This window comes from Rhynchophorus ferrugineus, unplaced genomic scaffold (assembly GCF_030347505.1).
Source record: "Rhynchophorus ferrugineus isolate W39M unplaced genomic scaffold, kcgeb_rfMv2 rfM6, whole genome shotgun sequence".
In the NCBI taxonomy this organism is placed as follows: domain Eukaryota; kingdom Metazoa; phylum Arthropoda; class Insecta; order Coleoptera; family Curculionidae; genus Rhynchophorus; species Rhynchophorus ferrugineus.
In genome coordinates this window covers 14,775,419-14,796,712 of record NW_027472585.1, presented here as the reverse complement: position 1 = coordinate 14,796,712, position 21,294 = coordinate 14,775,419, and the positions used below count along the sequence as shown (strand labels likewise).

The 21,294-nt window shown below is 31.2% G+C and overlaps 2 protein-coding genes across 2 annotated transcripts in view; one reads left to right on the top strand and one right to left on the bottom strand.

The window, feature by feature from the left end:
- The window catches only part of LOC143198328 (ras-GEF domain-containing family member 1B), a 362,171-nt gene that overhangs the window by 270,892 nt on the left and 69,985 nt on the right, over positions 1–21,294 (bottom strand). The window lies entirely within an intron of this gene.
- Positions 2,589–13,980, top strand: LOC143198329 (limulus clotting factor C). The gene is made up of 9 exons (XM_076407487.1): positions 2,589–2,743; positions 2,788–2,872; positions 7,103–7,320; positions 7,437–7,643; positions 9,488–9,661; positions 9,728–9,855; positions 9,911–10,075; positions 13,112–13,262; positions 13,662–13,980. The coding sequence occupies exons 1-9, from the start codon at positions 2,698–2,700 to the stop codon at positions 13,880–13,882; spliced, it is 1,395 nt and encodes a 464-aa protein (XP_076263602.1). The 5' UTR covers positions 2,589–2,697; the 3' UTR covers positions 13,883–13,980.

The following is a 21,294-nucleotide window of genomic DNA, read 5'->3' as shown; positions in this document are numbered from 1 at the left end:
ATTGAAAATGTCAAAGTCAACAAAAACTCAGTGGTCAGACACAGGAACGAGGCAATGGTCAATGTTGAACCGACAACATTGTAACAACGTTGTGACGTCATATATTTTGATAACGTAAGTCCACTGTTATTTGCATGCTAGTTAGATTATATTTTACATATATATTCTCGTATTATTTGATTTTCTTATTAAAATCAAAGACAATTGCTGCCAAATGTGATCAAGCACTATTAAAAATTGACATATTTCATCAATAGAACGTACAAATATTGATTTAGGTGTGTTTCCGAGTTTCTTTTATTTATATTTGCATGAATTTTGACAATAACAAACAAAAACATGTATGAGTTAATGAACTCCGTAATCCGATATTATAAACATTTTTGTTTTAGGGGCATTGATGTGAAAAAGTCTGAATGTGAAATGAATAAGGCCGGATTGTCGCTTCTTCTTTGTGAAGCCCTTCAACGGAGGGTCGTTGTCGTAAACGGAATGCAAATGGAAGGAATGTTACAGTTCAGTTTTGAAGATTTCTACTGTGTTTTTGAACTGTCAAACTCGAGTTTCATGGAATGAATTGCTAATAGTAGTACACATATAGTCTATTCAAAGTAATTTTGTACAAAACGTCGCAATGTTGCCACATCAACTCTAAGTTTTAGTTCAGTTGGGGTTTTATATATATCAAAATTCTAATCTAAATAAAATAATTGAACAACAATGTTATCAATTATAATTTATTTTAACATTATAGTACATATACAAAAATTACGGTTAATTATACAGCCACAATAAAAATTAATATCACTATTATATAAAAGGTTTCAAACGAAACGAAACTAATATTGAAGATAATTTGCTGGACATAGAAGCCGAAAATTCGATGAGAAAATTAGTCACGCCTAAAGAGCTAACCAAAGTTATTAAAACTGACGTTAACCCCAGGAAATCACTAGGCTACGATTAAATAACAGGAGAATTACTGCAAAAATTATCAAGAAAGGGAATTATAAAAATCACCAAATTGATCAATACAGCATTTAGATTAAAACATGTCCCAGGCATTTGGAAGATGGCGGAAATTATAGAGATCCCAAAACCTGGGAAGACACCAAACGAAATAAAAGCCTATATATAGACCTATATCACTGTTGCCAGTAATATGTAAGATTTTTGAAAAACTCTTGTTGAAAAGAATAAAACCGATCATAGAGACAAAAAAATCTAAACCAACACACCACCTTGGGTTTATTAACAAGCACTCAACAATTGACCAGGTCCACAGAATAACAGATGTTATTGAAAAAGCCTACGAAAGTCAAAAAGTATCCTTAGCTATATTCTTAGATGTAGTACAAGCCTTCGATGGTATGAAAGGTTTGGTATGAAAACTTGTTCATAAACTACAGAAAATGCTACCAAAATAGCACACCGAACTATAAAAATCATACATTACAACCAGAATGTTTAGAGTCAAATAAGAAAAAGCTTACTCTACAATAAAAAGAAGTTAAAGCAGGTGTACCACAAGGAAGTGTACTGGGACCAATGCTTTATCTACTCTACACTTGTGATATACCACAAATGGAGAATATCACGATGGCTACATTTGCAGATGATACTGCGATTATAGCTGTCGAAGACAATAGTGAAGAAGCCTCACGTATATATATATATATATATATAACATATATATATATATATATATATATATATATATATATATATATATATATCAACAACGCTAAATATCGCGGAATCCATCTGGATGCAAATTTGCTGGAAGGAACATATAAGGTAGAAAAGAAAAGAACTGGAATAGAAATACAGGAAAATGTACTGGCTGATTGGAAGAAAATTGCAATTATCAGTACATAATAAATTGCTATTATAACAGCAAATAGTGAAACCTATATGGACATACGGAGTTTAATTATGGGTATGTCCTGCAAAGAGTAACATAAATAAAATACAAATTTTTCAGAACAAAGTCCTGAGAGGTATTGTGGGCGCACCCAAATACTATAGGACTGATTACCTATATCGAGAACTTCAGATACCCACAGTCGGTCAAGAAATCAAGAGAATTGCAAGGGAGTATGAGGAAAGACTCCATTCTCATGAGAATATTGAAATATTACAGCTTTTGGATATCACCAACAGGAAACAGACTCAAAAGAATCAAACCATCTGATCTGATATTGTATAGTGTTATGAAGTGAGGTGCATATAACAAAAAATACAGCAGTGACATCTATAAACATTATTTCACCAGAGACTGAGAGAGGGCCGATGGGTCCTCCTAGTTATATACCTAGATTTAAGTTATCATAAAGACAAATTTTAGGTTAGATGGAAACGACTAGTAACAATGTAATAATTAAATAATAAAAAATACAAAAATACAAACAATAACAATATTTAAGCAGATAAACAAAAAATAATAAAAACCTTCTTCTTATTGGATGATAAAATATTGTAATACTCTTCTGTATTTCATTGCCAACTTTGGAAATAAATATTTATCATTTCGCCGCAAGAAGACTGTATTCACGTCAAACTTAGTATAATCAACCGGCAGCACAGGGGAAATTCCAGTATGCTAATGAAATAACCAGTAAACATATTATTTATCTAACCAACACAAGAGCACAAGTTACTGAAAAGTATGCATCTGTAGTAGATGCGATTAAAATCATGACCGCCGTTCTTTTGTCTAGGTTTATAATAGTTTTAGTAACGTGTAAGTGAATTTAATTTCGATAGTGAATTAATATATATTGTTAGGTTGTCTTGTATCGAATATATACGGCTTATTGTCTACAATTTCCCCATTAAATTTAACACGGATTAAAAGAGAAGATATAAAGGGGTAAGTGGAATCTAGCGATTTGTTAAAATTATTTTTATATTAACACCTCTTAAAATTCAAAAAATACAGTGCGTGCGTGAAAATGATTTGTCGATGTTTTGTCGTTTTTATTTCGAGGTAAACACAAATAACACACATGACGTCCACTTCGAAAATAAGTTACGCGTGCTCAAGCTTTTACTCTAACGGTTTTCCAAAAATTATTCCAATTTGAACAATCAAAGTATTCAGGATAATCGACGATTGCAGGGCCGCATTTAGCTTCAACTTAATAATAGTTCGTTTCTCTAGTGCGGAATTTATATAACGCTTATTAAATTGTTTTTTCTCTATCAGACAACAATGTTTAATCAACAATCACTGTAACTTGAAAGTTAATAATAGGAAAAACATGACATTTTGACATATATAATTTGAAGGTTAATACTATACAGAAATCCTATGGGTCTATCAACAATGATGATGCGTTAATATAATACCCATTCGTTACTTTTTGCTTCAAACAGTTTAATGCTGTTTTATTAAGTAACATTAGAAAACTTCTAATATTTTTTTTTCTCTACATTTACCAATAGCAGATTCGTATAACCCACCTAAATCTAAATTTTCACTTCTTTTGCTACCTGCCTTGTTATTTACCTCACCCGATTCTCTTACTCTCCTTCGTCTGTGCCCAATGCTTGCGCAAATAAAGCTTTTTCAGAAGAGGGTACATTTTATATAAAAAAAATTTAGTGATTTTATCTTTAACTTAAAATAAGATAAGATAACATTCGAATTCTTCGATGAGCGAACAATTTTTCTAGGACTTCTATTTGATGGCTCACTTTTCGTACCGAGTAATGCGTAATCAAGCTTTTCAACGGTTTTAATTTTCGTTTGAACACACGTGCAGTGATGTTTGACCTGGAAAAACAAAATTTTCATCTCAGTTTGGATTTCATGTAAATTTGATCAACAAATCTGCTCAACCGTATGTACGTATAAAGGTCATCGCATCTTCAATTTATTCTTGCACATGTCGCGGTCTAACATTATATCACAAAATATAAAGATATTAGAAGGGTATTACCTATGCATTCATTTGCAACCAGAGGGGGCGACCGACAATATGAACAGAGGAAAATTTATAATATTTTAGAAATAATAATAGCAGTAACAATAATAATAATAGTAATAATAGTAAAAATAAAAATGCAATAAAAGTTTAAATATAAATTACATTTAAGTGTATGTAAAATATACATTGGTGATATAATGACAATATATACCAATAATATTTTAAAACATAATATAAAAATTTGACAAAAACACTTTAGACATTTAAATATACAAAGATTAATAAAATATTGAATATGGACCATTTTTTATTACCATAAATATAACTGAGCCAAATATAGTAGGCTAGTACAGTATAATATATATGTTGAAGACTATGTATTTTGTAATCTCTTTTTAAATCTTTTTTTGGCAAATATTTATTGTAAGTATATAATTGTAAGTCATACATATAAGCTGTGTTTTATTTACCAACAAAGAAAAAAAGTTCCTGGCGTTGTCAAATTACATCTGTTATACTGCCGGGCTTCTATAAGTTCACTGTTACACTCAATAATATTTCCTGGCATATTTTGACCAATGTTTGCTTTTTTCTGTGCAACACCTAAAATAGGGGTATGTTATATTTTTCAAATAAGTTACACATAGTTAACATTATAAAAGACTTAAAATAACAACTGGAAACCGCATCCGTGTTAAGCTCTTCCACATTTCGGTTTGTAGTCAGCCTGTGTAAAATGTACAGTAAAAACTCTTTTGCTCCCAGTTAAGACCTTACAAAAGATTTCCATCAGTTTTTCAATATTTATTACTAAAAGCCATTTCTGACATAACGCATGATCCCTAGGAAAGCTGTGTAATCTATTTGAAATGGTACTACATCCTGGGACGAATACCATATCTTCAGATTTAAAAATCATTTTAACTAAAAAAGAACCATAAAAATACAGTTAACAAATTAAGAATATTTAACACATCAGTTTATACGTTTTTCAAGTGTGCTTTGTCAGCCATGTTCAAAAATGCATCCGATTCGAAAGAGACGATTTCAACAGAAGCTTTGCCGAAAAAAAAACCGAAATTCTTTGTATATAAATTAAATTGTTCATAGGAAGTATATAATTACCAAAAAAGTCCAAAATCTACAGTAATTTATTAATTATTCCCATCAAACATAAACACACATACTCTGACATTTCGTATCTTCTAGAATAGCTTTCTGAAAGCCGAATGTATCAAATTTAGCTTTGCTGTTAAATTTAAACTTCATATCAGTCCATGTTGATATCAGTTCCATCTATGTTACTGACGACAGCATCAGGACAATGTATGTAGTTCGCAGAATTATCTTGATTGGCATGAACCATCAATGGGCAAAAGTCCATCGTCGTCCATAAATAATGTACAAAGAAATTACTTGTACAAAAAAAGTATATCTGTCGCTGGATTTGTTTGTTGCATGTGTGAATGATATCCATTTTCTCCTTTTCAAAATATCAATGGATATTGCCGAACATCGTAAGAACAATGATTCTCTGAGATCATATGCACCGTGTCATCTCTGCGTTCCATATGTATATATCGACGTTGAATGGGTCGCTATAGCAATTGCAAGTTCATTAATTTCAGCTCCAGGCATCAGGGTCAGCACTGAAAATAAGGAACCATTTTAATGGTCTGAACTGGATAGGCATAAATAAAGATACTGATTCAAAATTACAACTATCTTCATTTTGACAATTTTTTTATTGCTAACGATGTCTTTTGGTGGAAAGAATTGAATTTACGAATTTTACGCAAAAACAATTTCAAATGAGATATATACTAGAAGACATGTGTTTTCAGCAAGATCAAGCCACAGCAAACACAGCTCGTTCAACAATTCTATTATTGAATGGTGTTTTTCCACGAAGATTAATTTCGCGAAGTGGCGATTTAGCATAGATAGCCAGATCTTCGGATTTAACAACACCAAACTTTTTTATGGGGTCATTTAAAATCAAAAGTGTATCTAAATAAACCCTAAATGATTCAACGTCTTAAAGACAATATTCGTCACGAAATTGAAGAAATTCAGCGTCGGATGTTGAAGGATGTCATGAAAAATACCTTTAAAAGAGCCGAAAGTTGCATAGCGAATCGCGGTCACTGTTTAGCCGATATTATTTCGAATCATAACGAAAAAAAAAACGTAAAGACCAAATGAACTTTTTATGAAAACCAAAATTACTTATCTTCTTTTTGAGAAAAGTTATAGGCAAAATGGTAGCGGGAGTGTTGCCCCATGTTGTACTTAAATGCATATACATAATGTTTGCGTTTCTTTTCATATTTTCGATGACTCAAAAACTAAACTTTAATAGTTGCAAATTTTATTAAGAAATACACATATTACTAAGGAAATTTAACCATAAATTATTGCCGTGTCACAACCATTCATTTTTAAAAACTTAGCATATCCCTATCGACAATACGGTCTTCATTATTTTCACACCACTTTCCAAAATATTTCGTGGATATTTTGTGCTCTCTAGACTTCTCATCCTTTTTTACAATGACATTGCTGGCTGATGTAACAAGCATATTACTTAGTGTTAAATACGAGTTGTTGGGGGTAAAAATTGAAAACCATCGTTATGTTTCAAATTTTCAAACTTTAACTCAAAAATATTACCTATTTAATTGGTCAAGTACCGTCCATCGCTATTCACAACCTTACCCCATATTTGAGGCAATATGCGGATTACGTTTCAATAAAATTAGTCTTCTTCAAAGGAACGAAGCTTCAAAAGAAGATGAAGATCTTCTCTGTCATCGGAACACTTAATGACACGTAAAAAATTGACATTCAACATCTCTAGGCTTTAATAATTTAATGTTCTTCTTTTTGGACCATTCTGAATTCTCTTTTAATCGATAGAAAATGACTTGTTTAGTAAGGCTTAATGAGTTTTATTTTTTTCGTTTACAAATTTTATTTCTAACATTTTTCGTAAATAGCATTTGTTTGAAATGAATGTCTTGAGTTTAAGCATATTTAAAAGAGACAAAATATATTTTTGTGATTAGTAAATCATAGTTAATTTATAAAAGAATAATGTAAATGTTTTTTCAATTTTTAAACTTCATTTGATATTAAAATGTTTTACTAATATGAATTATTATTCCTAGAGTTGGCGATACTTGTAATACTCCACCTCTACCAGCCAACGGACAATGGACAGTTCTGCGTTCAAATCGCACCTATATTCCTGGACAAAGAGTTGACAAATTGACTACTCTTTCAGTAACATGCAACGATGGTTATATACTATCCACATATGAGCCATTCTATATAATGATATGTTTGGGTGAAGGAAAATGGCATCCGGAGATGCCCCAGTGTGAAAGTGGGAGCATATACATCACTTAAACAATCTAATATATCATGCAATTTAAGACATATTGACAATTACAAGGATGGTACAAGGCGTCGCATGTTTAAATACTTATATTTTTGTTGTAGAACTATGTCCACCAGTTAAATCAACATCAACTTTAAATGTGACTTGTAGTAATATCAAAACTGGAAATACCGTACCTTGCGATAAGGCCTCAAACTATGCCCGACTTGATTACGCATGTTTACCCTACTATGAACTAAATTACTTGAAATCTGCTATATATTGCATCGATGGTTCTTGGAGCTCACCTATACCAGAATGTAGTCCAAGTAAGATTATGTTCAATTTGTATATAAGATGTTTAAATGTAAATTACTGAAATTCTGAAGGACTAACAATATTAGTTTCGATTATCTCAAAACTGAAACATTTACACACTTGACTACTCCTGGAACATTTCCTGGTAATACCCAACAATTGCTTTGAATCCTCTGCATACTTCAAACAAGCTCTTCATTAAGGATATCTTTACATGTTTTATAATGTGATGAGTTAAAATTTGAACATTTTGTAAATGCAAAACGTTTTTGTTGGTAACTTGTTTGATGATTCAGTGATTCAGTATTATTATTATTAATATTACAGGTTCATTTTGTAAATCACAACCTGTCAGTCACTTCAAACATCTATTTCTTAATGATAATAAATTAAACATAAAATAATTTGGTGTATCCAAATTTACTTTAAGTAAAATACTATCTCGCATATATAATATTATCTCGCATTTATTTAAAATACGAAATACAAAATACTTTTAAGTTGTGTATTTAAAATTTAATTTACAGTATTTTAACAATTTTTATTTAAAATTTAACGCTATTATTTATCGTTTAAGATAGTATACTCTTAATCCGTCATACACATAATATAATATATTGGTAATCACATATACATGCAACATATGTAATAGTCTATAGGCAAATGTAATAGGCAAAATATATAGTCTATTCAAAATTTTATTGCACATACGTTATCAAGATGTTTAATGTATTGCCTAGAGCAATTTGTAAATTCATTTTAGATTTACATAATATTTTCCTTCTCATTTTATTCCAGTTAAAAAGAGACACAATCCTGTCTGATTAGTTCGAAAACGTAAACGAATGAACCTGTCAAAGTCGTCCGGTTGTCAGACGTATGCAAAATTCTTGAAAGTAATAGTGAGAAGAGGTTATAACTCTAACCTATAAAATATTGTGGCTGTATAATTAACTGTAGTTTCTAGATGTACTATAATGTTAAAATAAATTATATTTGATAACATTTTTGTTCAATTAATTTATTTAAATTAGAATTTTGTTATATGTCAAAGCAAAACTGAACTAAAACTCAAAGAGTTGATGCGGCAATATTGGGACGTTATGACGTCACAAATTCAGATGACTTATGCACAAAATTACTTTAAATAGACTATAAGATATGTATTCGTATTTCAGTAACGTATTTTGAATAAAAGTAACTTTAATACTTAATCCTGTGTATAAAATGTGATCAAGAAAGTATTTACTTTCGAAACTGGTGGAAAATACCAAGTTAAAGCTTCATATCACAATGTCAGTATAGACTCGAGACTAGGTCATCACAAAGCCAAGACATAGAGCCACTAACACTAAAAAATAAAGAAATAAGGAAAAGATTTCGCAAGGGAAATGAGTAAAGATCAGTTTTTTCTGGGTATCATTATTATGCGAGGTCCGAAAACTAATTTCAGTTGTTCCTAATACTACTAATTGTTGTTGAGTTTGCACGGAATAGAAATACTAGTGAATTCTTACTTATTTCGTATGGTTAACAAGACGGGAAATAAATTGAAGTGAATGTTATAATATTGCGAAAATAGGACCGTTTCTTATTAGTTTGTTGTGCTGACCAATTAGCCTTAGTTCTTTTCATTGATTTTCAGGTATTGATTTTTATATTTATCTTTTCTGCGTAAGAGAAAAAGTCATTTGGGCATAATACTTAAGCATATTTGTTTGAATTTTTTGTATTGTTCTTGCACTGAAACGGTTGGCAATATGTCCAACGTTATTTAAGGCAGAACTCATTTAAGGAAACTTGGATGTATAATATTATAATTAGTAATCATTGATATTTTCATAAAATTCATCAGTTTGTGGAGAAAAGCGCATTGAGCAACAACATTTAACAACTACCGGAAAGCAAGCACCGCACGGAAGTTACCCATGGACGGCAGCTATTTTCAGTAAAAAAGCTTACGAAACTAACTCCTTGAACATATCGATATGCGGAGGTTCTTTATTAACACCCAGTTTAATATTAACCGGTATGCAGTCGTTTTAGTATCCGAAAGGTAATCAAAAATTAACCAAACTTTTGCTAAAAATTTCAGCTGCTCACTGTGTTACATCAGCAGAAACTGGAAGGGTTCGCAATATGAATGATTATATAGTAGCAGTAGGGCATTATTACAATAACTATAAAGATCAACGAGACGAAGCCACAGCTCAATACTCTAAAGTAAAAAGGGCGTTTCCGGAATATAAAATAAAAAAAATATAAATGTATTTTGTAGGTAAGTCATATCGAAGTCCAAACTAACTACGGAGGTTACCAACAAAATTTCCGGTTTGATATAGCCATTCTGAAATTGGAATCGCCGTTCACAATAACAGAGGCAGTACAACCTGTTTGCATCACGGATATCAACGACTTTCATTTAGGACTTTCAACAGGAGTAGTAAGAATCTATTTTTGATAACTATAGTAAGAATAATAAAATAAAATAAATAAATCGCTTTGTACTGATTACTACATTATCACTAATATTTAAAACAGGCAAAAATTGACAAGAAACGTCAGATAATAGGCACTAAAATTCTTAAAACTTAAAACTTTGGTGCGTTGTAATTTACCATCTCCAATATAACACATGGTGGAAAAAATGCCCGGGCGTAACAAAGAAAACGGATTTTCTGTTAAAAATTGGCTTTATCGATCAACGTAATCACCATCAAGATCCGCACAATTATTCCAGCGGCACACTAACATTTCAATACCGCTTTTGTAGAACTATTTATATTTTGCCTCAAAATAGGCCTCAGTTTCAGCGATAACTTCAGTAACTGGTGGGAGCCAAATATAGTGAATAATGTGGATGTGGAAGCAAATCGAAGTTCAATTCATGTATTATATATAGGGTGTTAACAACTACCAGAGTCTAGAGATTTGGAAAAACTAATTTGTTCATATTTTTCAAATTTAAACCTATTAAGAATATGAATTTAAGGGCATTTTTAAAAATTTGAAATATCATATAATATAAATCTGAAAATGAACTTTAACATTATATAAATATAAATTTTACATTAAAAAAAAACGTTTTTCTGGAAACGGTTTAGAAGAAATTTGAAATTTTTAGTGTATAAAAAAACTCGAAAATGATTAGAAATTCGTAAAAAAAGGTTTTGTTTTTCCAACGGCCGTAATTTGGCGAAATATTGTTTGATATGATTTTTTACTTTGATACGATAGAATTAACAGGTCAATTGAAAAGTCCCCGAGCAGGCACATAGATGGCCTTACTAGAATTGAACCCATATATTTTTTATTTAGCCCTGACCCTAAAAAGATGCGTGTATAAACTTGACAGCTGTCGGATCATTAGTTTGTGAATTATAGCATTTTGAGTGAAGCAACATTTGTTATTGTGAATAAAATGGATAAAAAGGAATTTCGCGTGTAGATAAAATATTGTTTTTTGAATGAAAAAAATACAGTTGAAGCAAAAACTTGGCTTGATTTCGAGTTTTCGGACACTGTCTCAGGAAAATCAACCATTATGGATTGGTATGTTAAGTTTACACGTGATGAAATGAACACCGAAGACGGTGAATGCTGTGGACGCCCAAAGGAAATTGTTACCGACAAATACATCCACAAAATTTTGAATGACCGTAAATTGAAACTGAATGAAATAGCAGACACTCTAAAGATATCAACTGAACGTCGACATCATATTATTCACGAATATTTAGGTATGAGAAAGCGACGACGTAGATGGTACGAGGATTCGATAATTCGGAGCAGTGTTTGAAGATGATCAAGCATAATAAACCCGAGTTTTTGCATCAATATGTGACAATAGATGAAACATGGCTCCATCATTTCACTCGAAACTCCAATCGACAGTCATCCGAGTGGACTGCACACGATGAACAACGCAACAGTCAGCTGGCAAAGTTATGACATCTGTATTCTGGGATGCGCATGAAATAATATTCATTGATTACCTTGAAAAAGGAAGGACCATCAACAGCGACTATTATAGCGTTTTTGGACCGTTTTGGACGAAATCGCCGAAAAACGGCCGCAATGCACTATGTCAAAAATCCATGAATTGGGCTTCGAATTGCTTCCTGATCCACCGTATTCTCCAGATCTGGCCCCCAGCGACTATTCTGTTCTCTTCTCAGATCTCAAAAGAATGCTCGGTGGGAAGAAATGTTCGAATCTAAAATGAAGTCGAATGAAGAGGTGATCGCCGAATCTGAGGTCTATTTTGAAGCAAAGGACAAATGGTACTACAAAAGTGGTATCGAAAAGTTGGCGGGTTGCTATAATTAGTGTATCACCCTTCAAGGGATTGATGGGTCGCGTACTATTGTATATTTCAACTGAATTAAGCTAGAGCATGTGTAGGAGCTCAATTATTTGGAATCAGTAATATAGAATAAAATATGGTATCTACTGCTGATATAAGAAGCCGAAAGACCAAATCGTGTTTCAAATGTGATATTTAAGTTAAACTCTATGTGTTTCTTGTCAAGATCGTGTTAGAAGTATTTTTTAAATGCAACAATTAATGCAAAAATGGAGAAAATTTCATTCAGATATGTTGATGGTCTATCGAGTGATAAATGAACGAATTCATCATATGTTTCTGTGGTGAAATTGACTTTTTGAATATTGATTTTGGATAGGATGTAGGAAGCAGCTCCGGAAAAGACATAGATGGTTATAGAAAACGGTCGGACCAATAGATGATTAATATTGTCTGAGGTCAGAACAATTGTAGCAATATTTAATGAAGTCGAAATATAGAAAAACGTATTTGTTAATTGGTATTATCTAAGACAATATTGAAACTTGTATGGAATTCAATTATGAGGATGTCCCGCGAAAAGTACTATAAGTACGATACAAGATTTCCAGAACAAAGTCCTGGGAAGTATTGTAGATGCACTCAAATACTACAGGACTGATTGCATTCACTGAGACCTTCATATACCGTCTATCGTCCAGGAAGTTAAGAGAATTGCAAAGAAACATGAGACATGAGGAGAGGCACCATTCTTATATAAATATGGAAGTAATACAACTTTTGCAAAACACCCTAACAGGGCACAGACTCAAAAGAATCAAACCATTTTATCTTGTAAGTGTAGTATAGTGATTTTAATAGAAAAACAGCAGTGATAAACATAAACATTATTACACTAGAGACTAAGATAGGGCCAATGGGTTCACCAATATATGTACCTAGATTTTAATTATTGTAAAGACAAATTGTAAATTAGTCGGCAACAATTTTTTTTTGTTGGAAGGCTTTTGAAAACCATTTTTTTATTTGGATTAAATAAAATTTGGTTTTGGATACAGTGTTTGATTAGCAATTAGTAGGTTTCTAAAGCTACAATAATTGAAATAAATTGTGTTGCTAATGAAAACATATAATCATAATCTATAGGTTGGTTTTGTATAAATTAATTTTTAGGTCACTGGGTGGAATTTAATTTCAAATGTGGTTGTAGAACTAGAAACGTCATTTCATAACCGCAAGGCTTGCAGCGCTGCCCTTGATAAGGATTTTACCTCATTATATTTCACAAATGATAAGATATGTGGCAAATACAACGGCGAAAAAGGTAAGTTTCCATTTTCTCTATAGTTTCAATCGAAATATATTCCCATCAATCTAGATATTAAGAATATAAAAAAGGCTTAATGAAACTCTGATAGGCTTCTTTACATGTTCTCGAGCTTCCGCTGTCGATTTCGAAACTCTGGTGAATATTTATCTTCACTTAATCAAAAATTTGAAGTGGATCTACTTTGGTATCCATACCTAGATTTGTGATAGTTAGCTAGTTAGTCCTGTTAGCTGTTCCTTATTTGCAATACTAAGTAATTCGACGTTACGTTGTCTCGCACCTTCCATGCATAGGTTTCCCCTTCCATGCTTCGTTTTTTTAATTTGCTTCAAAACATGTCTGATATTTTTAACATATATAACATATTTTATTATTATTATTATTTAATTTCAGATAACGTGTTATGTAAAGGATTCTCAGGAGCGGGTATGGCCTTTAAGCATCCTCAAACAGGACGCTTCTTTATATACGGAGTAGTGAGTGTCGTTTCTATAGACAAAAACGATCGCACAAACCCGTGCACAAAAAGCAAATTCTTTCTCAGTACTGGTGTTGCTTTTTTTAACGAATGGCTTTTATATAACATACATTTACTTAGCAGAAGTGACAGTTAATTAATAAGTTCAATTCGTTTATTCAATTAATTAATTAGATACATTTTGAAATGATACAATAAATAAGTATTTGCTAAATAAACATATTTAATATTTGACCTTTTGTTTAACTCAAACCCATTACAGTTTATTCAACTGGAGCTAATTGAGGGAACATAAAACACTCGTAACTATTGTTCCCGAAACTCTTATATAAGATATTAAAAAGGTAATATAAGCTATATATTAATCAGCAAACTGGAAGTTTCCACCCTTTTTAACGAAAACAGTGACATTAAGCGGCGTGAAATTTGGCTGAATTCAAGAAAGAAATTACCATAAGCCTAAAAGGTTTGTGAAATATGGGTTAGAAATAAGAAATTCCAATTATTTATTGGACTAAAATGTTCGCGTAATATGCGTTAGAAATAAGTAAATTTCAATAAAACGAAATGCGCTTAATCAAGCAACCAGGAATAGCTCAGATAGGTGATATAGCATATATAAACAAATATTTTGTGGTGTCCTAATAATAACCACAAATAAATAATGAACAAAACAGAGAGAAAAACATATAGTAGTGAATATATCATTCTTAATACAATTTTATTCGTTTAACGTTCCAATATAGAGTTGTACTAAAAGATCAAACCAACTAGTAATCCAACGCACTCAAAATAAAGTTCGTCGATTAATTACCAATGCGCATCGCTAAGTAACCAACGAAGAGCTGCACTACCTCGAAATTAACTAGATACACGATTAAAGTATTCGAAGATTTCGCATTAAAAGAAGACATAAGGTTATTAAATCACAGCAACGTGGAAGCAATACAGCTACTGGACAACAAGCAAGAAATCAGAAGATTGAAGCGAACCATACCACACGAACTTGTTTAGTGTAGAAGTGTATTCTTGCCTTTAGCTTAAATAGGTTAGTTTTATTTTAATTTGGGATATATATATATATATATATATATATATATATATATATATATATATATATTGATGTATTAATCCCATACTTGCCTTGCTTGTGTATTAATGCAAGTACAAGAACAGTAGTAATAAATTAATTTGTAAATTAAGATTGTACTAAACATATCTAATGTAAGATGTAATTAATAAGAAAATTAAACAATCAACTATAAACATCAACAAATAAACAACAGTATTACTAGAAAAGAGACGATATTCAATATGAAAAGAAAGCGAATGAAGATAGTGATGCAGTCTGCAGAGAATACGCATTGAAATTTGAAATAAGGTTGTTAAATCACAGCAATGTGGGAGCAATATATCTACTGGACAACACGCAATAAATCATTGTGTATTAATGTAAATACAGCAGAGCAGAGTAATAAATTAATTTGTAAATTAAGATTATAACAAACAACATCTAATGTAAGATGTAATTAATAATAAAATTAAACAATCAACCATAAACATCAACAAATAAATAACAATATTACCAGAAAAGAGACGATTTTCAATAGGAAAAGAAAGCGAACGAAAATACTGATGCAGTCTGCTTACTTATCAACGTGACCAACCGCAAAGTCAAACATGTCGTAATGTGTCGACGATTTGTAATTCATCGTTCAATATTATGTCGGCTTTCTGGACATTGCGCGACGGTCACTCTGAATTTTAACGATTCGATGTTTCCACTCGGTCACCGTATAACGTTCAGAGAGTCGCTGGTTGTTTACAAATATCAAGAAATTACGAAACACTTTACGTTAAACGTTCGAATACGGGGGCTATGCGACATTTATAGAGTAGCGACAAATTGATACAAGTTATATTATTTTTATTTAAACTTTTTATTGGCCATATTTAGAGACAACATCTTTTAAACACTTTCTGTAGCAAACATTGAGGTGTACATCAGCTCCAATGATGAATTATCTCCCTATAAATACATAATGTATATATTACACATTCTCAAAATACTAAAGATTTTACTTTTTTAAAATATATTTGAAAGCTTTACCAACTAGGGGTATATCGGGACTGGACCAGTTTAACGTGGGCTCCGAACCACGGTCCTCGGCATTAAGCCTACCGACTGGCGAGTGACCAACTTAGAAATCATCGCAGAAGACATCCGGTCTTATCCAGCCTGGTTAGTGGTGTGACTGGTATTATTTTCCTTGTCGGATTTTACACTCTTGCCTAGTACAATCGCAAATATTAAACAATCACAAATATAAATTTACGACCATGCCCCAGCAACCAACTGCGCCAACCAAGTCCTTAAGGCTACAAAGACAAAGTACACATGAATTAGAAAGGCGTGAATAAAAGTTAAAAAGTGAGTATAAATTAACACGAATGTATATAGGAGTAAATAAGAGAGATATTTAGTATATCATAAAAAGTGAATAAAACAGAACATAAATATATATATATATATATATATATATATATATATATATATATATATATGTCAAGAAAACAAAAGTTTGAACATGTTTTTTGGGGTAAATAAGCCCGGTAGTTCATGAAACAGATCGAGTTCAGGTCTAAATGTGCCCAAACACTGACATTCCATAAGAACACAGTGTCTAGAGAGCAATACCAGGACACTGTAAGGGGATTTCCGCTCAGAAGGTAATAGTGCGTAGCTCTGCAGTGTCCCGTGTACGTGAGCAGATTTAGGATGATCTGGCTTTGGATAGATAAAGGATCAGAAAACGATATATAACCAGGATAAAGGAGAAGAAAAAACAATGCTTTATTGGCCACAACTAATTGTTACCTTAAAGTAACTTCTAAGCTAACTGGGTCAAATCATTAAGCTTATTTTAATTGAAGAGGAATAGGTCCGTTTATAATATTATGTTTTCATAGCAAAATCCGTTTGAAGCGGCGTAATTCAAAATATTTCCACAAGGGAAACAGTTTAGTAGTACAAGGATGGACTCACCCAAGATCGCAGCGCCAACTCCTTCACCGGTTTTTGAATCATCCGTGTATAGAACACGTAACAAAGGATATCCTGATGCTAGTAATGACGTTTGCATGGTGAAAGACAGGATGGTCCAGAAGGCATATTTTTTATGTTAGGTTACGTCTGAAGGATAATGTGTTTATATTGAGGAGGCGTATGAGATGGGAGTATCTTCTCATGAAGGAATTTAGAATATTAAATTGATCCAGAATATTTATTTCTAAGGTGTTTCTTTTTTTGCCCGAAAAATATATATTATGTAAATCCACGACACTATTTTGTATTTTAAATTGATACGTAAAGTAATGTCTGTATAGTAAAACATGTACATTAAAACCTTAAACCTTTTCTATTATCAATAAGTTTAGTTCAGCACAGCTATAAAATAAAACGATTTCTTGTGAGGCAGAGATTCCGTAAGTTTTTGATAATTATTCGGGATATAAATGTATACGGTAGTAACAATTTGGGACAGAGGTAGTAGGAACAACAATCATAAACATATTAGCGGGCGCTGTGACGTAATTTAACGGCGTATAATCAGAGAACTGGTATTAACATCATGCAATATATACTCAATAATATAAAACCGATTAACTTACTTTCCTTTTTACGCTTGTGACTTGCTGATAACTGGGCGGACTAACCTGTAAATTAAAAAAAAAAAGACAAATTAAGTCATGAAACAAATCGAAAATTGTTTCAAACGTAGTCATTTAATGCAAATGTTTCTTGTGAATCGCCCATAAAATAGAATATCCTCGGAGGATTAGTATTTGGTGCATATTTTTACTAATTTATTTTGAGGTCCATTTGAAATGGACCTGTCACATAAAAAATTAATAGTTTAATTTCTTCGTTGACCGTTGATACCCTTAATTTTTTGTGGATGTCCTCATTTCGAATATACCATAGGGCGTTAACAATGCTGCGAAGAACTTATTTTGATAAGTTCGGATCATATTCATATTAAATTTCTTTGGGCAACCTCATAATTTCAATAGTGTAATATCTACACTTGTTTCCAAATTCGAAATTTCTGTAGTTCGAATAATATTGCTGCAAAAGTCGGAATCCCTCTGTTGTTAGTTGTTAATCCCTAGTTGCTAGTGGTGTTGGCTGCCGAAAAATATTTCGATATATCGGAAATATAACAAAAATGATGATATTTTTTTACAGTATATATTGATAAAATCATAATTGATAAGTACCAAAATACACTAAACTTTTAAAATACCAATTTATTAAAAATATTTAAATTTTTTTTATCTTTAAGAAATATATTTAATTTTTTTTCAATATCGAAAAATATCGGCTAACAAAAATATTGATATATCGGTATATATTTATTAAAAATAATTTGGCGTTATAATCATTGTCACTAGCGTAAACTAGAGATTGATAATATTCTATTTTGTGCTTTGAAATCGAAGTTGTAAATATTAAAGACTTGCATAGATCAATCGACTTTGAGGAAATTTTCGTTCGGAATTTTTTAGTACTTAGATCTGAAAACTGATAACAAAATAATCAACAGATTAAATAATTTAATTTCTTAACACTTAATTTGTAATCAATTTACCCTATGAAATGAAAAATTAATTAATACTTCCTAATACTAAAAAGTGGCATAAATTATTAAAATGTTCAAACATGGGAGAAAGTCAAAAGATGTCTCTTATTGTCGTAGTAGTCCGTTATCTGTGATGTCCAAGATCTAGCACACACTATACTTCCAAAAGCTGAAAATAATCACAGAAGAATGAAACATTACCCGAAAACATGAATTTGCTTTTGGTGACGAACTTGTGACCAAAGAATAAGTGCACAGATTGATAAACTAAATAAATGAAAACTTATATTCATTTTTTTATCGCATTTCTTCATATATAAGTTAAATTGAATAAAGAATCTCGCAACTGCAATTACTACGAACTGCTGAATCGATGGTTGGCATAGTAATGTAGAAAATTCTATAAAATGAGATTTAGATATATGTTTGTAAAGGCGATCGTTAATGAATTGAAATAATTTTTTTATATGACAGTTATGTGAAATGAAATAGGAATAATAAATTTAACCATCACAAAATTATTATCACTCATCACATTACTAATAAAAAGTATTGTAATTACAACATTATTAGCATATAAATGACCTTAAAATGAATAAAACCTCATTTTTTTCACGTTATTTGGAATTTGTTGAGCAAAGTATGTCCAAAATTATCTAAGGCTTTTCAAACATTTAGGTAAATATAACATGGTGATACCATGCCGAAAAAAAAACGATATAGCTTTGGAAGTAATCCAGTCATCAATTAATTTTTGCACTTGTTCAACATATCGAAAACGTGTGACTTCACGTCTTTTATGCGCAATTACTGGTATTTTTAAAACAACCCGTCGTTCAACTTGTTGAATAGACATTCTTAGATATTTGCAGTAGTAGTTTAATTCGGTTTTAGTAATTCGTATACATTTGTTTACAATTCGTTGATCCCATCATATGCACCACATCAATATTTTATGACCATGAATATTCTGCTTCGGTGTCGATTTGGATAGCTCTCTTGGAGATTTTTGTTGTAAAATCATCTTTCATCACCAATCACAATACGCTATAGAAAAAATGTGGTTCCAGTATGACTATTTAGTACTTACCACATATTACGTAAAACACTTAATGTTCTTGAAAATTGAACAGCTTCCAGGAAAATCCCTACAGGGTTAATAAAGCTCGTATAAACTTCAATTTATGCTCATACCATATAACAGACTGACTAACTTAACGTTTACAAAAATCAAGTTTCATTTTAATGGAGATCTACGCATAACGGAATGGAATTTGCAGAAGAATGCAAAACTGATGACTTATAATCCTCCCGCTTCATTAACTCATACAAAACTAGCAAAATTAATCATCATTTTAACATAGTATTACCTCTCGTAGAAACCTTACAAACGATGATTAGATATACATCTCAATAAACCATTAGAGATACACAACAAGCGGCTGTATCTTACCTAAAAAGAAAAAGGAATTAACAAGGAACTATTTAAAGGAATATATCAATCTTAATAGTAATTGTTAGCGAAGGTTTCCTAGAAAGCATAATATTACTTTTATCTAGATCGGCCACTAAATATTCTAACCAATCATAAATATAAAGTAATGGAGTCTGACGCCGGCTATCTGCGTGTTCTATCTCGCTGATAAATATATATTGTCGGCTCTAGCGATATTTCAACGTTTACTTTTATTCGAGCAAAATCAGTGAAAGGTTATAAATAGTTAAAGAAATCGATTCGCCGTATAGTAATTATAACAGAACTTTTATTAATCTGATTGAGCTACCATGTATAAAGTATGGCTCATCAGCTTGTTGTTTTTATTTCAAAAAGTAACAAAACGCTCATTGTGAGGCCAATAAAAAAGTCATAGAAATAAATAGTGTGATAAGAACCCACAAAATTACAGAATGCCACCCGATAGTTTAGACTTAATAAATAACAGATAATCATATGTTGAATAGAATATGAGATATCATAGGGATGCTGAAAAAATTTCGATATATCGATATATCAGTATATCGATCAAAAAAATATCGGTTAAAAATATAGATATTTTTGAAAAATATTCGTTATTTAAAAATTCATTTAAAAAATTATCGTTACTATATATATCGATATATTCTACCTTGACAAAAAAAATCCCCAAAATCACATATGTTTGTACTGTATTATCTACAACGAGGTGTACAATGCTTTTAAAATTAACAGAGTTTATTTTGAATAAATACAATATTCAATTTGCATAACGATAAGTTAAACTACGTTACTTGAACAGTTTACACGATCACATGATGAATAATAAATATCTATTCATTTCTAATACTACTGGTACAACAAATGTGCAACAATGTTGCTGCCCATAATAGCTGCAGTTAATTGTTTAAAACCTCATAGTCGTAAACAATTATATCACTTGCCATTGCTATTAATTGCAATTATATTTTAAAATTATCTATTTTATCTATAGATAGATTCTAAAAAATATATGTTTATTAATATTAATTGATTAACATTTTAGTAGAAGCAAAAGTACAACATTTAAAATTTCACCGTATTAATCCAAATCCCTTAAACCAGAAGCGTTAGGAAACATTGACGCAATTTATCATTCCGAAATCATAATTTCCACATCCCAAATGTATGAACTTTTTAGATATTTTATTTGACTTTAGTAATTATGTTCAATATCAGTATTGCTGAAAATATCCCAATTTCAAAAACTTCAATTAAAAAGGATAAAACCTATCCTATTTGTTTAAATCTTGAGATTAAAATGCCTAATATAATATTCAAAACCCTTAGATACATAACTGACCGATGGTTCAAAGTCAAACAAGAAGATGCCTGTTCTGACTTGAGAAAAATATAAGCTGATATGAAACATGAAGGATTAATTATTGGCTC

Excerpts from the sequence above, each read along its gene's own strand:
- LOC143198329 (XM_076407487.1), top strand. The coding sequence starts at position 2,698 with ATGACCGCCGTTCTTTTGTCTAGGTTTATAATAGTTTTAGTAACGT. Across the intron at positions 2,744-2,787 it reads TATAATAGTTTTAGTAACGT|GTTGTCTTGTATCGAATATA; the intron begins GTAAGTGAATTT and ends ATATATTGTTAG. Across the intron at positions 9,856-9,910 it reads CCACAGCTCAATACTCTAAA|GTAAGTCATATCGAAGTCCA; the intron begins GTAAAAAGGGCG and ends TGTATTTTGTAG.